Genomic DNA, 18,462 nt, shown 5'->3' on the forward strand with positions numbered 1-18,462 from the left:
CTATTTCTATGGCCCTTTGCATTGTCTATCCTTGTTGAACACTATCCCCCTCCCTTTCTACTGTCATTCCTGCAGCCAATTCTCACAGAACACTGCCCTACCTGTTTGTATCACCACTGGCGTCGTCTATCCTTGTCGCACACAGTCTCTGTCTCTTTCTAGCACCCATTGAGTAATCCTTCCTTGCTGTATAATACCGCCGTCTTTGTCCAATGCTATGAACATACGTGTATATCACTGTCCTTGTTACACACTCATACCTTCCTTGTCCCACTCGCACCTAGCGTCTGTCCTTGTCGCACACTGATGCTATCCTTGTCTACGAACGTCTATTGTGTCGCCATCTATTATTCGTTGCACCTACTTAGGGTTCCGGCTCCTACCACCAGATGGCGAAAACACACTAGTATATACCTGTCCTTGTCGCACACTAGTGCTCTCCTTGTCTAGAAACGTCTAATGTGTCGCCATCTATTATTCGTTGCACCAACTTAGGGTTCCGGCTCCTACCACCAGATGGCGAAAAACATACTGGTATATACCTGTCCTTGTCGCACACTGATGCTATCCTTGTCTAGAAACGTCTAATGTGTCGCCATCTATTATTCCTTGCACCAACTTAGGGTTCCGGCTCCTGCCACCAGATGGCGAAAAATATACTGGTATATACCCATCTTTGTCGCACACTTGTGCTCTCCTTTTCTACGGATGATGTATGTGCTGCCATCTAACAAGAGTGGTAGAAACCGCAACTTGGTATAACCGATAATAGATGACAGCACATGGAACCCTAAGTTGGTGCAACGAATAATAGATGGCGACACATTAGACGTTTCTAGACAAGGATAGCACCAGTGTGCGACAAGGACAGACACTAGTCGTGAATGGGACAAAGAATGCTGTTGAGTACAAGAAGGACAGGAATATACACGTATGTACACAGTATTGGACAAAGACGACGGTAATAAACATAAGAATGGATAGTTCAATGGGCGCTAGGAAGAGACAGAGACAAAGACTGTGTGCGACAAAGATAGACGATACGACAGCCATACAACAGGTAGGGCAGTGTTCCATGAAAATTGGCTGCACAAATGACAACAGAAAGAGAGGGAGATTGGATACGATAATAATCGGGGGTAAATGACGAGACAGTAAAATTCTCTTTGACGTATTTAATTATTCAATGAAATTCAGAAAATACGCAATAATTTACATTATGTTTATTTTTATAGTACAGTAGTATGTGTTATTTGTGAGCTATGCTATATTTGATGTATAACTCCTTTAAATGTGTATATTATTGTATAATAACGTATATATTGTGTATATGACAAGTTATTACATACAAATATGCAATATGATATAAATAATATAATATAAAATTTACATTTGTTTCACTGAGAACTATGTCAAGCTTGAAAGTAGTGTTTGCGGATTGAAGAAATTTTTAGAATGCAGTCGTGTTTTAAATTATTCTCTGTGATACCCTGGGATGTACTGACTTTTCTATATTTTACCTGTTACAAACAGAAATGCCGGTTATATAACAAGAATGGTATAAAATATTAATACTATAAGGTAATGCGGAGAATAATTACGGTCACTAATTTATTTTAATTATTACGAAAATAATAACAATAATAATAATAAAAATAAAAGTTTTATAATATTAAATGTATATAATTTCATATTTGGTTAATCTATCGTCATTATTATTATATTACCATAGATTCGAAATCGCCGCCGGATGATATATGTTCAGATGTGAATTGTACCATTTCTACCGAGCAACATCTATAGTTATTTTACGATTGTTGAATGTGCGATTGAAAAACTTGGTGAAAATTGAGTACGTGGTTATACGATGGTCGTCGAAGAAAAAAGTAGTGATTCGTTTAAGGAAAATCAAATAAACGATGACACGACATCGACGGAGCAGAAGACGTATTCGATGGAAAGTATCCTTTCCAAAAAGCTTTTTTCTCACAAAAATAGTTCTGTCAATGCCATATGTTATTTCTTAACCTACATTTGTCATTTCCTGCCTTTTTTACTTGCGAATATATGTCATTGTTAGGAATTACATTAAAATAATAACTTTCATAAATTTACAAATAAAAAGCTATAAAAGTTATCTTTTTTTCATATACAGATGTGTTTTTATTTATGTTTGTTATATTATTGATTACTTTTTGATATATTTATATTAATGAAGCATGATGTAGCAATTACTACATTTATATATCATCTGTGAATTATATGTTGTTACTTAATGACTGAATAGTTCTAAAAATAATAAAAGAAGCACAGCAACAACATGGGTTGAGACATGGTGACTATCAACGATACCGTGGATATTGCTCAAGAAGGTTGAGACGCCTTAGGAAAGTTCTAAAAGTCCCACAAGGAGACAAGCGTCACTTTAAGAGAAGAGACATAACAGCCATGATGGTTACAGATGATAAATTTTTACAAGTTCCCTTAATGATGGCAGAACGTGCTTGGAGTTATGCTATGCAATTGCGTCAAGAATCTAATACAGTGCCAAGGAAAAAGTTTCACCTGATATCAAGACTGAGGAAAGCTGCTACATATTCTTTACAGTTGCAAGAACTGATAGAGGTAACTTAAATTTTCCTATATTAAAACAGATTGATTTCTCAATGGTAAATATATTTTTCAGAGTGTCAATTGTGATGCAAGGACAAAATTAGAAGCTCAAGCATATGTAGCATGGATACATGGGTCCCTACACTTTGAATTGCAACTATGGAAGAAAGCAATGGAAAATCTGAAAAAGGCTCAAGTGGTATATGGGAAATTGGCATCTGCACTACCAGAATCTGAGCAAGTAATGTACAATGCTCGCGTTGAGGAGCTTGCTCCCAGTCTTAGATACTGTGCCTATAATATAGGAGATACCACTGCTATAGATGATTTAATGCAAATGAGAGGACAACTAAGTGGCGAGTTGTTAGCTAGTTTAGATTCATTGATAGCTCAAACTCGAGAGAAACAAACAAACGCCGAAGAAGTGACCTGGCGGGGCCAGTCCTGCGGTGTAGTTCCACCAAGAGCAGCTGGTCTTCTAATCGCCGATTCTAGACTAAACCAGACATTAGAGAAAACAGCTACAAATCAAGCTAAGATCGATTTACTGGAAGCGCACTTGATAGATTGCAAAGATGCGATTTCAGCTGTAAGAGACTTATTCAAAAATGAGTTAAAGAATAAGGACAATGACAAGCTATCTCCTCCACAGCACTTAATTACATATTTGCAATACATCAGATTGTCTCGTACACTAGAAAGGAACTTAGCATTGATCAATGCAGCAGCAGAATCTGCTAAAACAAAACCACAAGATATTGTGCGGTTATATGAGGCAGCACTTCACAATCTTGTTGAAATATCACAGCTACAGGATGATGAAGAGTTTGTACGTGAGCAAGAAGCTAAAACTAAGGGATACAGAGCTTTTAAATGTTATTACATGGCACAATCATTAGCAAATCTTCACAGATGGAGAGAAGCCATGACCTTGTATCAAAGATCTGCACAACATGCAAAAGATGCGCTAGAATATGGTAAAATACTTCCAGAATCGTTGAAAGAAGCTCTTGAAAAGCTAGAAATGTCTATAGAAGGTGCCAAGTATACAGCACATGCACACAGTGTTTTAGAAGATGGACAAGAAGAGGAATCTGGTGTTAATAAATATACAAAAACGAAGAAACCACTGCATGAACGTTTACACGAGTACAGAGAAGATAATGCGCTTCTTACAAAACAACCTAATGTTTACAAATTGCCACCATCTATGCAACCTATCTCCTGCAAACCACTGTTCTTTGATTTAGCCTTCAATATGGTTGAATTCCCTGATCTGAGTGAGAAACTTGGTAACCAAACTAAGAAAGGTGGTCAAGCTGGTCTTACAGGATTTGTTAAAGGCCTTTGGGGTTGGGGTAATAAATAAAACAGGGGAAACATTCAATTTTGGATATTATCGCACATAGTACGATAATGTATTTTTACCGTATTCAATCGGCTCGACAAAAACCGAGTTTTCACTTATAACAACAGCAATATTGAATAATGAAAATAAAGAGGATATTATTAATATGTGCTTCATTTTTTATTAATGTTTAATCCCTTTATTCTAATTATTTGTTCATTATTTAAACAATTTTATATTCTTTCAAAATATTTTTCATTTAATTGAACAGGATAGAATTTTTTGTATGACAGAATAAGAGATCTTTAGTTTAAGAAACTGATTAAATACTTTCACGATTAAAATAGATGAAATTAACAGAATGAGGGGCGTATCGCGATTTAATGATTACACGTTTCAAAGTCAACCTTTCCCACTTACGATGCATCGATTACTATTGAAGCAATTCATACCGGCAATTAGTTAATCTAAAAATCCACTACATCGAAAACGGTTTCCCTTAAGTCATTTTACCTTTCTTAAAATCCCAAAGTTCCCGTGACCGCTATAAATGACTAAATTATTTTTGAGACAATAAAATTTTTTGGCACATTAATATCAATTTTGACAAAATAAAATTAACATCAAATTCGCACGCGTTAAAATTTGGATTTCCAGGAAATTATTTGATACCAGTACCAAATATTGTTTGTTCATTTGTACGCATATCGAGAAGTAAAGTGAGAACGTGATAATTACGAATCACGAGATTACTATTTTATATTAAACCTAATTATTCTGTACGCCTTTTGAATTTATTTTTATATTAAACGAAATTAGAAATACATTAGAAATAAAATACAAAATAAAAAGTTCTATAACATTATGTTATATGGTTAACCTTAATTACTAAATAATCTCGTGTTATCCTGTTTTTTCCTTAGATTAATTGAATAACTAATAACAGAACTCATAATAACATGGATAGTGAATTAGAACAATTAGCTATAAAACTTTTTGATATAGGAGCGTTTAAATTTGGAGAATTTGTAACCAAAGTTGGTCTAAAAACACCAATATACTTTGATTTAAGAGTATTAGTCTCTCATCCAAAAATAATGGTAAGTTCTATTATTATGGTAATTACAATTATTTGTATGCATCTAAATGTAATAATTTATATTTGTTATATTGACATTTGTTATGTGCAGACTCGTTTGGCTAAAATGTTATTGCCATATGTAGAAGAATGTCCAAACGTAGCACAAATTTGTGGTGTTCCTTATACAGCTTTACCATTAGCAACATTGATTTCTATAGACTCTAATGTGCCCATGTTAATTAAGAGAAAGGAAACAAAGACATATGGTACAAAGAAAATTATAGAAGGGAATTTTAAGCCAGGAGATAATTGTGTGATTATCGAGGATGTAGTTACAAGTGGTAGTAGTATTTTAGAGACAGCAGATATCTTAAGAAGGGAAGGTTTAAAAGTAACACAAGCTTTTGTGGTAATTGACAGAGAACAAAATGGTAAAAAAAATATAGAGAGTCATGGTATTTTGATGAAGAGTCTCTATACAACCACAAAACTGATGACATACCTCTTGGAAGCTAATAAAATTGCTCCCAAAATTGTTAAAGATGTGACTGATTACTTATTAATATCCCAAGCACCAATCATTCCTCTTCAAGGTAAAAAGATATTTAATATATTTTAAGTATAAATAATTTGAGTACTTCACCTTAAAAAATTTCAGACGCACGATTGAAGATTCCATTTCATATTCGTGCCAGTAAGTGCGAAAATGCAATTGGTTCTAGGTTGTTTAATCTAATGGAATCGAAGCAGTCCACTATATGTTTAGCAGCAGATCTAACTAGAGCAGATGCTGTTATAGAGTTGGCTGATTTAGTAGGACCACATATAGTGTTGTTAAAAACTCATGTAGATATATTAGAAGATTTTAGTGATGATTTCATCAAGCGTTTAAAGGAGTTAGCTAAAAAGCATGACTTTTTATTGATGGAGGATAGAAAATTTGCTGATATCGGCAATACTGTATGTTTACAGTATGAAAAAGGGATTTACAAGATTGCAGAATGGGCAGATGTCGTTACGGTGCATGCGATCGCAGGTCAAAGTATCATAGATGGCTTCAAAAATAGTTTAAAAAACATAAGCGAACCTCGCGGTCTATTTATTTTAGCAGAAATGTCCTCCAAAGGAGCATTGACGATTGGTGAATATGCGCAGAATGCTATAAGTATTGCACAAAGTTCGAGTATGGTAGTTGGAGTTGTTTGTCAATCGAATATTTTCTCGAATCTGGGACTTGTTCAATTGACACCTGGTGTAAAAATATTGAAAAGTTCCGATGACTTGGGACAGCAATACAACACTCCAGAATCTGTCGTTAATTCTGGAGCTGACATAGCTGTAGTGGGTAGAGGTATTACTGAAGCAGAAAATAAATTGGCTGCCACATTAAAATACAAGGAAGAACTTTGGACAGCTTACATAAAACGAATAACGGATCAGTAATCTTTTAATTACTTTGTAATAAACATCAGAGTAGGGGGAAAATATATTTTTTTATTTCCGAATATGTGTACAACAGTTAAAAACCGTAAATAATTGAATAACATCGACTTTAAAAAAAAGATTTGTAAATAGAGCGATGCACAAATTTATAGATTTCGATGTATATACATTATATAATAGTACATTAATCTATTCACATTTTTGTACAAAAGCTTTAAAGTGTATTTACTTGTTCCCATTAACAATGATACAGGATTACATGTACACATATGTATATCCTTTGCAATGTGCAAGAAACTCTTTATATCTCCTATAAATGCTGCTATATAAAAATCGTTATATTTATACATGTACACTTTACCTCTTTTGTATAAAATGCAATTATATGAACCCCTTGCGATCCTATATATTATTTGTATGTAATGCAGATATTTTACATTTTCGTATATCTATTATAATGTCATGAAATTATATTTTTCATCAAAACTTAAATGTTCTTTTCTTCAAATCAATTTACCTTATTTAGTCTTAATACGAAATAATAAAAAATGCGATAGTTTGCAGAGGGTCAAACTTAATTTTGTCATCACGAGCAAGTACTGTATTTTACTGGGAACGCTGTGCATACGAGATCAAATTTTTCATGCCTCCTTGCTCTGAGTAAGTTCTTCGACTAGTTTTCGGAATACTTGCGCTACCTGGCTATCAGGTAATGTTACCAGGACACTTTGGCCAGTTGCTGCTAATTTCCCAACTTGTGGATCTATAGGCACTTTTGCTAAGAATGGAACATTCACCATTTTTGAAAGAGCTATTCCTCCGCCCGCGGAAAATATATTTGTACATTCCTAGAATTAGCGTTCCTTGTAAATTGAAATAAAAAATTTCCTTTTATAATGTAAGACAATAGTTTATACTAACTGAACATGATGGACAGACGAAACCACTCATATTTTCAATAATCCCAAATATATGGATTCCAGTTTTCCTACAAAATGTTATTTCTCGTAAAACATCATCTACTGCAACTGCTTGTGGGGTGGTTACTATCAGTGCACCATCGCATTTCACATTTCTGAAAGTACAAAAAGCAGAATATAATTAATTCTCATTCTGATACATCATTATATGTTATATCCTCATTAACATGCATTCAAACAGAGTGTGTGTATAAGCTTATCAATCTCATGACTAATGCTTATCTAACAAGAAATACACTTCATTTGAATGTCACATGATGATTAATCATAGTCACATGTGAGAGTCCAAAAGCACATGACAGGAATATTACAAATCTATGGAATATTTTTGACATTCTTTTCACAATTAATATGACACATAACATTTAAGTATTTAACTATCTCACTAATACTTAAGTAAGGAAGAAATCTCACCTTAAGTTTTCCATCACTGTAATATGTTCGTCCGAAGTTCCTGGTGGTGTATCAATAATTAAATAATCAATATCTTGCCAAACAACATCAGTAAAAAATTGTTTAATCATTGCAGTTTTTTTTGGACCTCTCCAAACAATACTCTCATCTTGATTTTTTAATAAAAATCCTATCGACATGACAGCCAGTTTTTGCTCTTTATCTGCAAACACTGGTATCCATCTATGTAATAAAATAACAATAACATAAGTAGATAATAATATTTTGTGAAAAATATATTCAAACACGAAGAAAACACGTAACAATCTTTTTAAAAAATTAACAAAAAATTTTCCAATTTTTATAATAATAAATGGTAATTATATTTAATACCCATCGGATGATTGATGAACATCTCTGCCTTCCAAATTCAGCAGATAAGGCACACTAGGTCCGCAGAGATCAACGTCTAACAAACCAACCTATAAAATTTTTGATATGTAAGCAATCTAACCTACAATTCAAAAAATTTTTCAAACTTACTCGAAAACCTGACTCTTTGAGCGCAAGTGCCAATTGTGTGCTGATTGTTGATTTTCCAACACCACCTTTACCAGAAAGCACTAATAAAACATGTTTGACACCTTCCAACATTACGAAAAGAAATACGCAAACACCACCGGCGATGTAACCTCCACGACAGTCGGTCGCGTTCTGACAATTTTTGTTTTCTATCAATTTGACGTGGCTCCAGTCAAACGAGAATTTTTTCAACTACCAATTTTTCTCGTCTAAAATGCAGTCCATTCAAATTCATGCAAACTACAGATAAAAAATTTTTCTATTTCGTTCATACATCTCATAGATATAAAATATTTATTTTTTGGTAATCATACATTCAAGTTCGACGATAATGTAAACATTTTGAGTTGCAAAATTTATCTGTTTTTGTATGAATACATTTCTAAAAATAAAGGTATCATTAACTGTTAAGTAAAAGTTCGAGAATTCTATCGCCACTGAACTGACACCTGTAGGTAAAAGAATTAAAAATTTTAGTTTCAAATTTTTAAATTACGCAATTACAATTTTTGTAACATCAAAATTTTATTTTATCTAGTAAATAAATTTTTTGTGTAAAAAAAGAGGTTTATATCTGAACTAAGCAAATGATAACGTCTGTATTCGCTTTTACAACCATATGGTAATCAATAAATTTCCGTATCTATTAGCAACGGTGACTAAAAATGGTAAACATTGCATCGTGCATCGTATTTTCTTTTTTCTTTTTCAAATATATTATTCGTCAGTGTTTTAAAAATCACTTTCTTATACACATTCAACCCTTTACACTATTTATATTTTATTCACTTTATAAATCTTCCTAAAACGAAAGTATTTTAACTTTTTTTACACTAAATACTTGTAACAGATACTATCAAGAGCGAAGCCAGCTGCTTCTGAAGGAGTGAGAAAGTCCGCATCAGACAAAAGAACACCAAAATTAGAGGAATTTTTGGAGAAGCGTGATTACACCGGCGCTTTGACACTTTTGGAGTTCAACAATGCCTCAGAAACTATTGTAAATTCCGAATTATGGATGGGCTACTGCGCTTTTCACTTAGGAGACTACAAACGTGCATCAAAAATTTACGAGAATTTAAAAAAGAAAGATCAAGCACCGGCGGATACGTCGACGAATTTAGCATGTTGTTATTTCTACCTTGGCATGTATCCTGAGTCTCAACAAATTCTGGAAGATGCTCCACACAGTAAATTGAAGAACAGATTGTTGTTTCACTTAGCGCACAAGATGGGGAATGAAGCGAAATTGATGGAATACCATCATATGTTGGAGGATATGATCGAAGATCAACTTAGTTTGGCTTCTATTCATTACTTACGGGCTCATTATCAAGAGGCTATCGATGTTTATAAGAAGATCCTACTGGAGAACAGGTTGCCATCCAACTGTCTTTACTCTATTTGATAAGTAATTTGAATATCGATATTTCAAACTAAAATTATCTTTAGGGACTTTGATAGCGACGATTCGAGTATATATAGCATTAACGAAAATCTAGGCGATAAAAGTTCCGATGTGCATTTGATCAGAGAGTTAAAAAGTTCCAGGTACCCACTTCCTCCATCCTTTTCCTATTATTTCCATAATACGAATAATTCTTTCTAACCGAAGACAATTATACACAATTTATCTTCGAAAACTTTATTCGACCATGTTCCTTTTGCAGAGATTACTTCGCGCTAAATGTATACGTTGCTTTGTGCTACTACAAATTGGATTACTATGATGTGGCACAAGAAGTTCTTCAGGTTTATCTACAAAAGTATCCTGATAGTGCGATCGCCATAAACTTAAAAGCTTGCAATCATTTCCGTCTGTACAATGGTAACGCCGCACAAAATGAGATGAAGCAGCTGATAGATAAGATGTCCAATTCTCTCAGCTTCAGTCACGATCTCATACGTCACAACACAGTCGTACGTAACGTTAGAAAATATTTGAACTATTTTATACATCACAATACAATCGCACGTAACATTACAGAATTTTTCTAAATCGTGGACATCTTTATGTATTCGAGTAAAATAAATTTATAATTAATACATATCTAAAGGAATTAATTTATCTTAGGTATTTAAGGGTGGAGAAGGTGCGTTGCAAATTTTGCCGAATTTAGTGGACGTTATACCAGAAGCCAGACTGAATCTGGTAATTTATTACTTGAGACAAGACAACGTGCAAGAAGCGTTCGAATTAATCAAAGATCTTGAACCGGCTGTCCCCCAGGAGTATATCTTGAAAGGGATAGTCAACGCGGTAATGGGACAGGAAACGAATTCCGTAAGTTTCTGCGGCAACTAAAATGCAAACTATGTGAGCTAATTAAGAAAATTGTTTTTAGCGCGATAACGTAAAAACGGCGCAACAATACTTTCAATTAGTAGGTTCTTCGGCGTCAGAATGCGATACCATACCTGGCAGACAATGCATGGCCTCTTGTTTCTTCCTCTATCGTCAGTTCGAAGAAGTCCTGGTGTATTTGAATTCGATAAAAACTTACTTCTCCAACGAAGACAACTTCAACTTCAATTACGCTCAGGCACAGGCCGCGGCGGGTTATTTCAAAGAGGCGGAAGAGGCGTTTTTAAACATAAGAAATGAGAAATACAAGAATGATTACATTTATATCAGCCTATTGGCGCACTGCTGTGAGTGATCGAGATATAATGTTTAATCTTAATACCTTGCCTTCTACGTAATGTCAAGTCGTACTCAAGGTATAGATAATTCTATTTTGGTGAAGGCAAATTATATCGTACTTGAGGTATTGGTAGGAAAAGTGAATTTCGATATTTAGCAAATTAAGTAATTCACTATTTAAACTAGACGCGAGTACAAAATACTTAGTGCAATGACTGGCTTCGTTTTGTATGACTAGTGCAACTTCTTAAGCCAGACTAACAGGAGAAGTTCATATTTAGGAAAGATTAGTTATTTACACTTTTGCTCTTGATGTCTCATTTATAACAAAAAGTCTGCTTTAATTGTTCAATCCTTCTTTAATTAATCAATGAAAATCACTATAAGAACAAACTACATTATAACTTTGAAAATTTTTCCCTTGAGAACATCATAGAACATAATAATCAAGAGGTTGACTATTTCTATATTATTCTTTCTTATTCTGATTTAGACATAATGAACAAGAAACCTCAGTTAGCCTGGGACTTGTATCTAAAAATGGACACGACGACGGAGTCGTTTAATTTGCTTCAATTGATCGCGAATGATTGTTACAAAGTCGGTGAATTTTGGTATGCGGCAAAAGCGTTCGACATGCTGGAACGAATGGATCCAAGTCCAGAAAATTGGGAAGGGAAACGTGGTGCTTGTTGCGGTACTTTTCAATATATTGTAGCTGAAAGGCAATCAAAGTGAGCGCTCTTATTTTGAAGAATCATTTTTTTTCATAAAAAAGCATTTCGTTATTTTGTAAATATATGATTCCTTTTTAATGTCATTTTTAGAGAGCTCTTACCTGAGGTCGTACAGCTTTTGAAGAATACCTCGAACTCACAAGTGGAACAGATTATTCGAGTGATGCGTAAATGGGGTAAAGATAACAGAATTAATTGTTGATGATAGGAATCGAGTGGACAGTGACTGATCGTTATCGTTAAGCCTGAAACGTTAAGCCTTATCTGAAACACGTTGAACAGCTATGGAATGTTAATGCATCTTGTAATATGCCTGTGTAAATTATGTATATGTATATAGCAAAAGATATAGTAAATTATATTTTTGCTTTTCACACAAGAGCAATCTTAGAATTCAATATCAATCAATTACACATTACCAAAACTGTCTTTCTAGTAAATTTTTTTGTGGGATTCTCTTGAAAAATATTTGCCACAAGACTATCGATACCTCAGTTCTGAAGAAAAATTCATTTTCAACTTTACAGCTTCGTTTTCAATGGCTATTTGCATCTTTGTACTGAATACGTTCTTTCTCTTTTTAAGTATGTTATATCAAGGTACATCCTTTTAAATAAAAACCAAGAAGAAAAATTTTTACAGCAATATTGTGCTTATCATGCCTTTCCTCTGTGGCCTTTAATTATGATAAAAGTATTTTATATACCTGAAATATTTGTACAGAGTATCTTTTCAATGAGTCCACGGTGTTGATGATTTAATATAAAATAGATATATTTAAACTGTGATACACTCATTTTATAATATAATAATAATAATAATAATAATAATAATAATAATAATCATTGTAATAGTAATAATAATAATAATTAATTTTAACAAACACAATCGGTGAATCGTAAAAACACCATAGTTGATGGCATACACCACATACGCATACTTGCACATCTCCGATCAAAGATTCGACATTCTTCGGAACGGAATACGTTTTTTAGAGAGTCACGGAGAATCCAACAATATTTTTGATTCCTTACGTGGTTTTCTATGAAACGATTCCGATGGAATGGCTGCTGAAGTTCAGCTAGAGAAACGAAAAAGAACACCCATGTCCCAACGTTATGGGCGTTTCGAAGATATTGAGCAGATAAGAAAATGCAAGGAAACTCTTGAACGATACCTTTTCAAAGTATAAATATCTTTAATTATATAATAAATCATTTTAAACGCGTATATCACCTGATGATAATCTACGTCTTCAAGTGTAAGCCGTGTCTGCCATTTAAATTCTCATACTACTTAGAGAACTACATATTTATTAAATCGATCTTATTCTTTCTATCGAAACATTTAGGCTTAATGCAGACGAGATATACTCGAAATTGAAATCGTAAGCTAAAATAATTAATTTTTTAATACATTTTGACATGTTCGAAATAAATCAAAGTATAGAAAATCAATTATTTTAGTCTATATTAATTATAATAAATTGTAGTAATATAGAAGGCAATAATTCACTAGTGTTTAATGAGTTTAAAGCTCATATATTGCTACTTGAATTACATAAATTCATTTAAAATCATGTAAGAAATCTATAAGCTAATGAAACAATTTTTGTTAAATCATTGAATTAAATTTAAAGATTTCCATTCACTATTTGCGATTTTGCAGTAGTGTGTGATTCAACAGGATTATGTTTTTAATGCAATGCATATGGACTTACTATCGAAAATATAAACATTATTTTTATTATTATTAAAACTGTACCAAATGTTAGGAGTAAATTTCTAAAAAATATTGGCCTGGAATAAATTTCTAAAAAATATTGTTCTGGAATAAATTTCTACAAAAATATTGTACCGTATAAATTCGACTACTATGAATAAGAGGCAGACATTTCTAAATATTCCTAAGATATTGCTGACATTTTGTAATAACAGAAACGATCCAACAGAACTGAGAACGTAGATTATCGAAAGGTGAACTGACTCCAAGAATGATAGAAAACTCTCAACTTATGTTCCGTGGTTTCTAGAAGGCGGTAAAAAGAGTGTTCCTTCTTCACAACGGTTCAAAGTCCCCATGTCATATTTTATACGACACGTTCAGAAAAATGTAGAGAAGGAGTGCCCGACATGAAATCGTCGCTACGTATCCCATATAAAAATAGCACCAGAAAAATTGGTTTCCGCGGTGCCTTTCGACGGCACGCGACAATCGTAATTTATCATTTTCAATGATTCGTGACCGATTGACACGAATCTCTATACACGGCACTCGTTCTCCGGGCTCGTTCTCATGCAACTCTGTTTATTTTTCGTTACGAGACATGGCTAATATAGTCAACCGGATAAAATAGTCTTGCGTGTTCACACACAGCAATCGATTATTACGTGTTTCTTTAACATTCTTAGACAATGAAAAAAAAAAAAAAAAAAAAGGAGGAAGGAAAAGGACATCACGGTTCCTCAATTTCCCATACATACAACAACGATGATATCTGTGTTTCCGTCGATATTACGCTAAAAACGTAGCTTACTTTTCACTATGCTAAATGTGTATGTTAATACAGTTAATGATAGAGCGGGAAAAATCGTATTCTCCTCACGCCAGTTTCCTTCTCTCGTTCCCCTTTTTCCCTATTTTTATACGACAATCATACAGAGGTATGGATCTACCTTTCACGCGATCCTCACTTACTCCCTCTTCTCTTATCTACGCTGTTTTTATTTTCTTTAAAAGATTCTAAGATTTTGTGCTCCCACTTTCTCACGCCTTCATACAACGTACGAGGAAAGTATTCTTTTGTTCTTTTTTTTTTTCGTTTTTTTTTCTTATTTCTTTTTCTTCTTTTTTTTTCTTTTTGGCAATCTGCTAACGGCCGAATCAAAGACCGTCGCATGGGCGGCGTAATCTACCGTATAATGTTAACGTTAAAACTCGCTGCACGCAATAGCAACGACTGAAACAGGTTCTCTACGGATAATGCAACATCCTGATGCCTCCCATTTGCGGCACAGTAATTCATTGGATTCTAGAGTCCGAAGTGGTGAGAAATACTTAGAAACTTATCGTCGAAATCATCGACCTACGAACAAGAGACTCCGCACACCGATTGGTACAAATTCACCTCAGACTTCTCTATTCTATTCTTATGAGTTTGTACCAATGGGTATTTCAATTCCTAAAGTATCTAAATTCGAAATTTCAAACGCTTAACTTTTAGCCCTTTGCAGTCGTTTACAGATTGAGCTTGTACATTGATTCACGGTTTTTAAAAACTAGATGTTCGTCGCATTTGTCGCTTTACTTATATTCCTAAATGAAACGTAACCACTAGACTGTAGATATTTACCGCAGATTTCTTGATTTTGCGAATACGATTGGAGAAACGAGCAGCGAGGCTCGTTTCACGTGACAAGTATCGACACGTTGACTACTGATGACGCCACGCTGGCGTCACGCGTAGTTCTCAGTTTCCGCGTTGACGAGTTCTGAGAAAGAAATTTTAGTCGCAATGGAAGCCTTTCGATATTCTGTGTATCTCTACAGACTATGAACATGCATTCCGAACATTTTTAAATTCCAAACTCCGGATATCTTCGAATATCTCATAAATGTATAAATATCTGTAGTCTAGAGATTACTGAACTGCAAAGAGTTAATTATTCTAATCGTACTACAGAGCTTTCAAAAAGACTTTCATTTGGCGGGAGGTTTCACCGTCCCCTAAGCAGCCTCTAACTTACAGAGTAGAAGAACGAGCTTCTCTAAAATGGGAGTGACAACCTCCACAAAGAAAGGTTCATCCTTCACGATCGAAGTACTGTACGGATGTTGCATATGTTCGTCAAGACATTTCGTCGTCGCGTAGACACATGAATGAACACGCGTACAATCTCTCTATGCGACGTGGAAATATCTAGGAGCTTAGATCGGTAAATTACACGGTAAAGTTAATAGTAAGAAAAAACGTCTACTTAAGAACCATGTACATAGAGTATTTTGCAGCGGTGATCTTGCAATGAAACTAACTTCCGTCATCGTGGAACGAGCGGTTCCGGCGTGTGACCAAGAGGAAATTGGTTTCGGGATTTTCTTATATCTACGAGCGATCCAGCAAGATCGAGGACGCGTGGACCGTAGAATTCGAACTAGCAGCGTACACGTTCGACATCCACGGTCCACGTTTTAAAGAGTGTCGTTTGGCATTTAAATATGGCGTTGTTAAGTGCTCGAGATTGCGAGAAATCTTCGCGAATATTTCGTTACAAGGAAAGTGTGCGATCGATGTATTCCGAGGATTCGATGTTCTACGTGAATTTTATTGTTGAACGCGACTCGTTCAAGAGGGCAGTGTGTCGTTCAGAGTTGAACAGAATTTCATGAACGAATCTCCATGTACGCTTCTTGCTGCGAATGATCTAACACAGTTGGAAGTCGTCGAGTAATATCTCGTGCAATATACTCTAACTTGTGCTTGACAATTGCTTTGGAGAAACTAGTTAATCGAACTTATGATATCTTCATAATTTTATATAATAATATGATTAATTATAATAAATGTAGAAACAAGTGACTCATGCTCGAATCGATCGCACGTGTTCCTTTTTATACGACGGCTCATCGACGTGTTGGCGCAGGGCCATTTGTCATCATAGTCATTCTGTGTACTTAGTTGTTGTTCCTTGGTAGGCAGTTCACGTAAAAGACGGTGAAAATTCATAAGACACAAGCGGCTGAATGTTATATACACGTTCGCTAATTTCTGAACGAAGAGAGATTGTTCAGTGAAAGAGAAGCGTACGCCAGTGGGTCAACAAGGGAGGCACGATAATGAACGTTTTTTTTTTTTTAATATTAATACTGGTTAATGCAGACGATGATTTCAATCCTGTGTATTTATAATTAGGAACTGAACATCCGAGGTGAACTAAGGGTTTCACAGAAAAATTTCCTTGCAGAGTTTCAGGATTCCTCTCAAGCAACGATAAAACGTATAATGATCGATGCGCTTTCGAGAGTTAAGAATTAATTTCGGCGTGTGACACAACACGCGCGAATCTCGAAGGCGGATCGATGATAATAGTAGAAAAGACCTTGGTCACGATGGCATTTGATGGAAGAAATATCGCAGAAAAAAAACAAAAAGTACGGTGGTAAACGATATATAATCAGTCGTGTTAGAAATCGATTGTCCAACGATTAACATAGCACATACGATGAAAATCATCGCTTCATTACAGTTCGTCTCGTAATTAAAAAAAAAAAAAAAAAAATAAAAAAATAAAAATAAAAAGATAAAGCGAGTAATGAAATAAAAAAAGAAAACGAGAAAGAAGGTAAGAAAAAAACGTCCAAGCGCTGTTAAAACAGAAAAGAGAGAAACTGCAGGCGGCAAAAAGAAAACAAAGAGTAGTATTGGACATAATGTAACGTTTTTCTCGTGATACGCACGATGTCTAAAAAATAATACTAAACGAAACGAATCGCACACATTGATCACACTACTTGTGGCTCGCCGAAGGATCCATTTAGCCTACCTCAGTCTGTATATCAAACTTGGTCTTTAATTAATTTCGCCGTTCGCACGGTCCGTGGCACGCTCAAACAGGAACGCTACAAATTAGACATAGTCTCGCTTGCATCCGGATTTCTCTTTCTTTTTGAGCGTCCTTTTGTAACTGCGGGTGAGACTGTGGGTAGCCACGCTACTCAGCGCTACTTTTGTGCATGCCACGGCACTTGTTTCCTAATTTGTGTCCCTGAAAATCATTAGGAAAGCATCTTTTATATTATTTACACTTTCTTAGTAGAAGGTTTAGTATTCTTACATTGATGTCGATTTAATATAAATTTAATATCGAGTTTATCATAAATTTTGCTTTTTGTCATTATGCGAGTGACTAACACGATACACAGCGATTCGAAGTACTCAAACGTGTATAGAAAACATGCACGCAATACACATAGTATGTAAAAATATGTGAAGACCACATAGGAAAAGTATGACAGATTCATTTTTCTAAATGTTTAGGAAGATGATAAAAATACATATAATGCCAAAGTCAAGAGGGAAGGTAGTTTTTATTGATTCACAACATGTATTGAATTTTAAAATTGCGCTTTCATAGAAGACAGGATATGCGATTGATCATATTCTTCATCTGTGGCCTTCATATATATCCAAAGTAAAGTGCGTGTTTGTAAATTTCTATTGAGACTCGATTTCTTTGGTCATGTTCAGAAAATTATGAATCTACATGAACATTCATGGCCTTCCAATTAGTATGAATTATTTGAAACGCACGTCTGTGAATATCGAAGTACTAAAAACTGCAGCACAACTTACCCTGGCCCAGGATAATAATAATAGGGAGGTGGTCGCTCGTATTCCGTGCTAAGCGGAGGTGGAGCGGCAGCAGCAGCTGGTTGGTATCCAGGAGGACCACCATTAGGGAAGTCACAATTTCTGAAAAAATACCCCTTCGATCAGCAAAACCACGCAGGAGAAATTCGAATAATGTAGCTTATTCTCTATTCTTCGTCAAACGTGTCGAATAACGAGCACAAAAAAAAAAAAAAAGAAAAAATAAAAAATATTCTCGAAGAGAGTTATCTTTTGCCATAGCGTACGTATGCCT

The 18,462-nt window shown here is 34.6% G+C and overlaps 5 protein-coding genes across 10 annotated transcripts in view; 3 read left to right on the plus strand and 2 right to left on the minus strand.

The window, feature by feature from the left end:
* Window positions 1-1,788: 1,788 nt before the first annotated feature.
* On the plus strand, window positions 1,789-4,128 carry Srp68 (signal recognition particle 68). The gene is made up of 3 exons (XM_072014592.1): window positions 1,789-1,961; window positions 2,288-2,625; window positions 2,687-4,128. The coding sequence occupies exons 1-3, from the start codon at window positions 1,868-1,870 to the stop codon at window positions 3,980-3,982; spliced, it is 1,728 nt and encodes a 575-aa protein (XP_071870693.1). The 5' UTR covers window positions 1,789-1,867; the 3' UTR covers window positions 3,983-4,128.
* Window positions 4,129-4,566: 438 nt separating this feature from the next.
* R-l (rudimentary-like) lies at window positions 4,567-6,977 on the plus strand. Its single transcript, XM_072014598.1, has 4 exons — window positions 4,567-4,740; window positions 4,885-5,061; window positions 5,152-5,635; window positions 5,701-6,977. The coding sequence occupies exons 2-4, from the start codon at window positions 4,921-4,923 to the stop codon at window positions 6,483-6,485; spliced, it is 1,410 nt and encodes a 469-aa protein (XP_071870699.1). The 5' UTR covers window positions 4,567-4,740; window positions 4,885-4,920; the 3' UTR covers window positions 6,486-6,977.
* Window positions 6,517-8,816, minus strand: Nubp2 (NUBP iron-sulfur cluster assembly factor 2). Its single transcript, XM_072014610.1, has 5 exons — window positions 8,402-8,816; window positions 8,252-8,340; window positions 7,880-8,101; window positions 7,407-7,560; window positions 6,517-7,333 (listed from the first exon to the last, which is right to left on the minus strand). Exons 1-5 carry the CDS (start codon window positions 8,510-8,512, stop codon window positions 7,127-7,129), a joined length of 783 nt encoding a protein of 260 aa, XP_071870711.1. The 5' UTR covers window positions 8,513-8,816; the 3' UTR covers window positions 6,517-7,126.
* Window positions 8,817-9,117: 301 nt separating this feature from the next.
* Ttc26 (tetratricopeptide repeat domain 26) lies at window positions 9,118-12,263 on the plus strand. The gene is made up of 6 exons (XM_072014595.1): window positions 9,118-9,817; window positions 10,111-10,360; window positions 10,515-10,724; window positions 10,786-11,092; window positions 11,578-11,818; window positions 11,912-12,263. The coding sequence occupies exons 1-6, from the start codon at window positions 9,459-9,461 to the stop codon at window positions 12,021-12,023; spliced, it is 1,479 nt and encodes a 492-aa protein (XP_071870696.1). The 5' UTR covers window positions 9,118-9,458; the 3' UTR covers window positions 12,024-12,263.
* A 307-nt stretch (window positions 12,264-12,570) lies between these two features.
* LOC139993121 (prominin-1-A) overlaps window positions 12,571-18,462 on the minus strand; it is a 72,166-nt gene continuing 66,274 nt past the window's right edge. For 5 of the 6 annotated variants that reach the window (XM_072014571.1, XM_072014568.1, XM_072014569.1 and 2 more), the window contains 2 exons: window positions 18,171-18,290; window positions 12,571-17,583 (listed from right to left, as the gene is read on the minus strand). In XM_072014571.1, coding sequence (XP_071870672.1) covers window positions 17,571-17,583; window positions 18,171-18,290 — 133 coding nt within the window. In that variant the 3' untranslated portion in view covers window positions 12,571-17,570. Of the gene's footprint in view, window positions 17,584-18,170; window positions 18,291-18,462 lie in introns of those variants that run through there. The other variant, XR_011801296.1, reaches the window with a different exon arrangement.

This window comes from Bombus fervidus, chromosome 12 (genome assembly GCF_041682495.2).
Source record: "Bombus fervidus isolate BK054 chromosome 12, iyBomFerv1, whole genome shotgun sequence".
Classification (NCBI taxonomy): domain Eukaryota; kingdom Metazoa; phylum Arthropoda; class Insecta; order Hymenoptera; family Apidae; genus Bombus; species Bombus fervidus.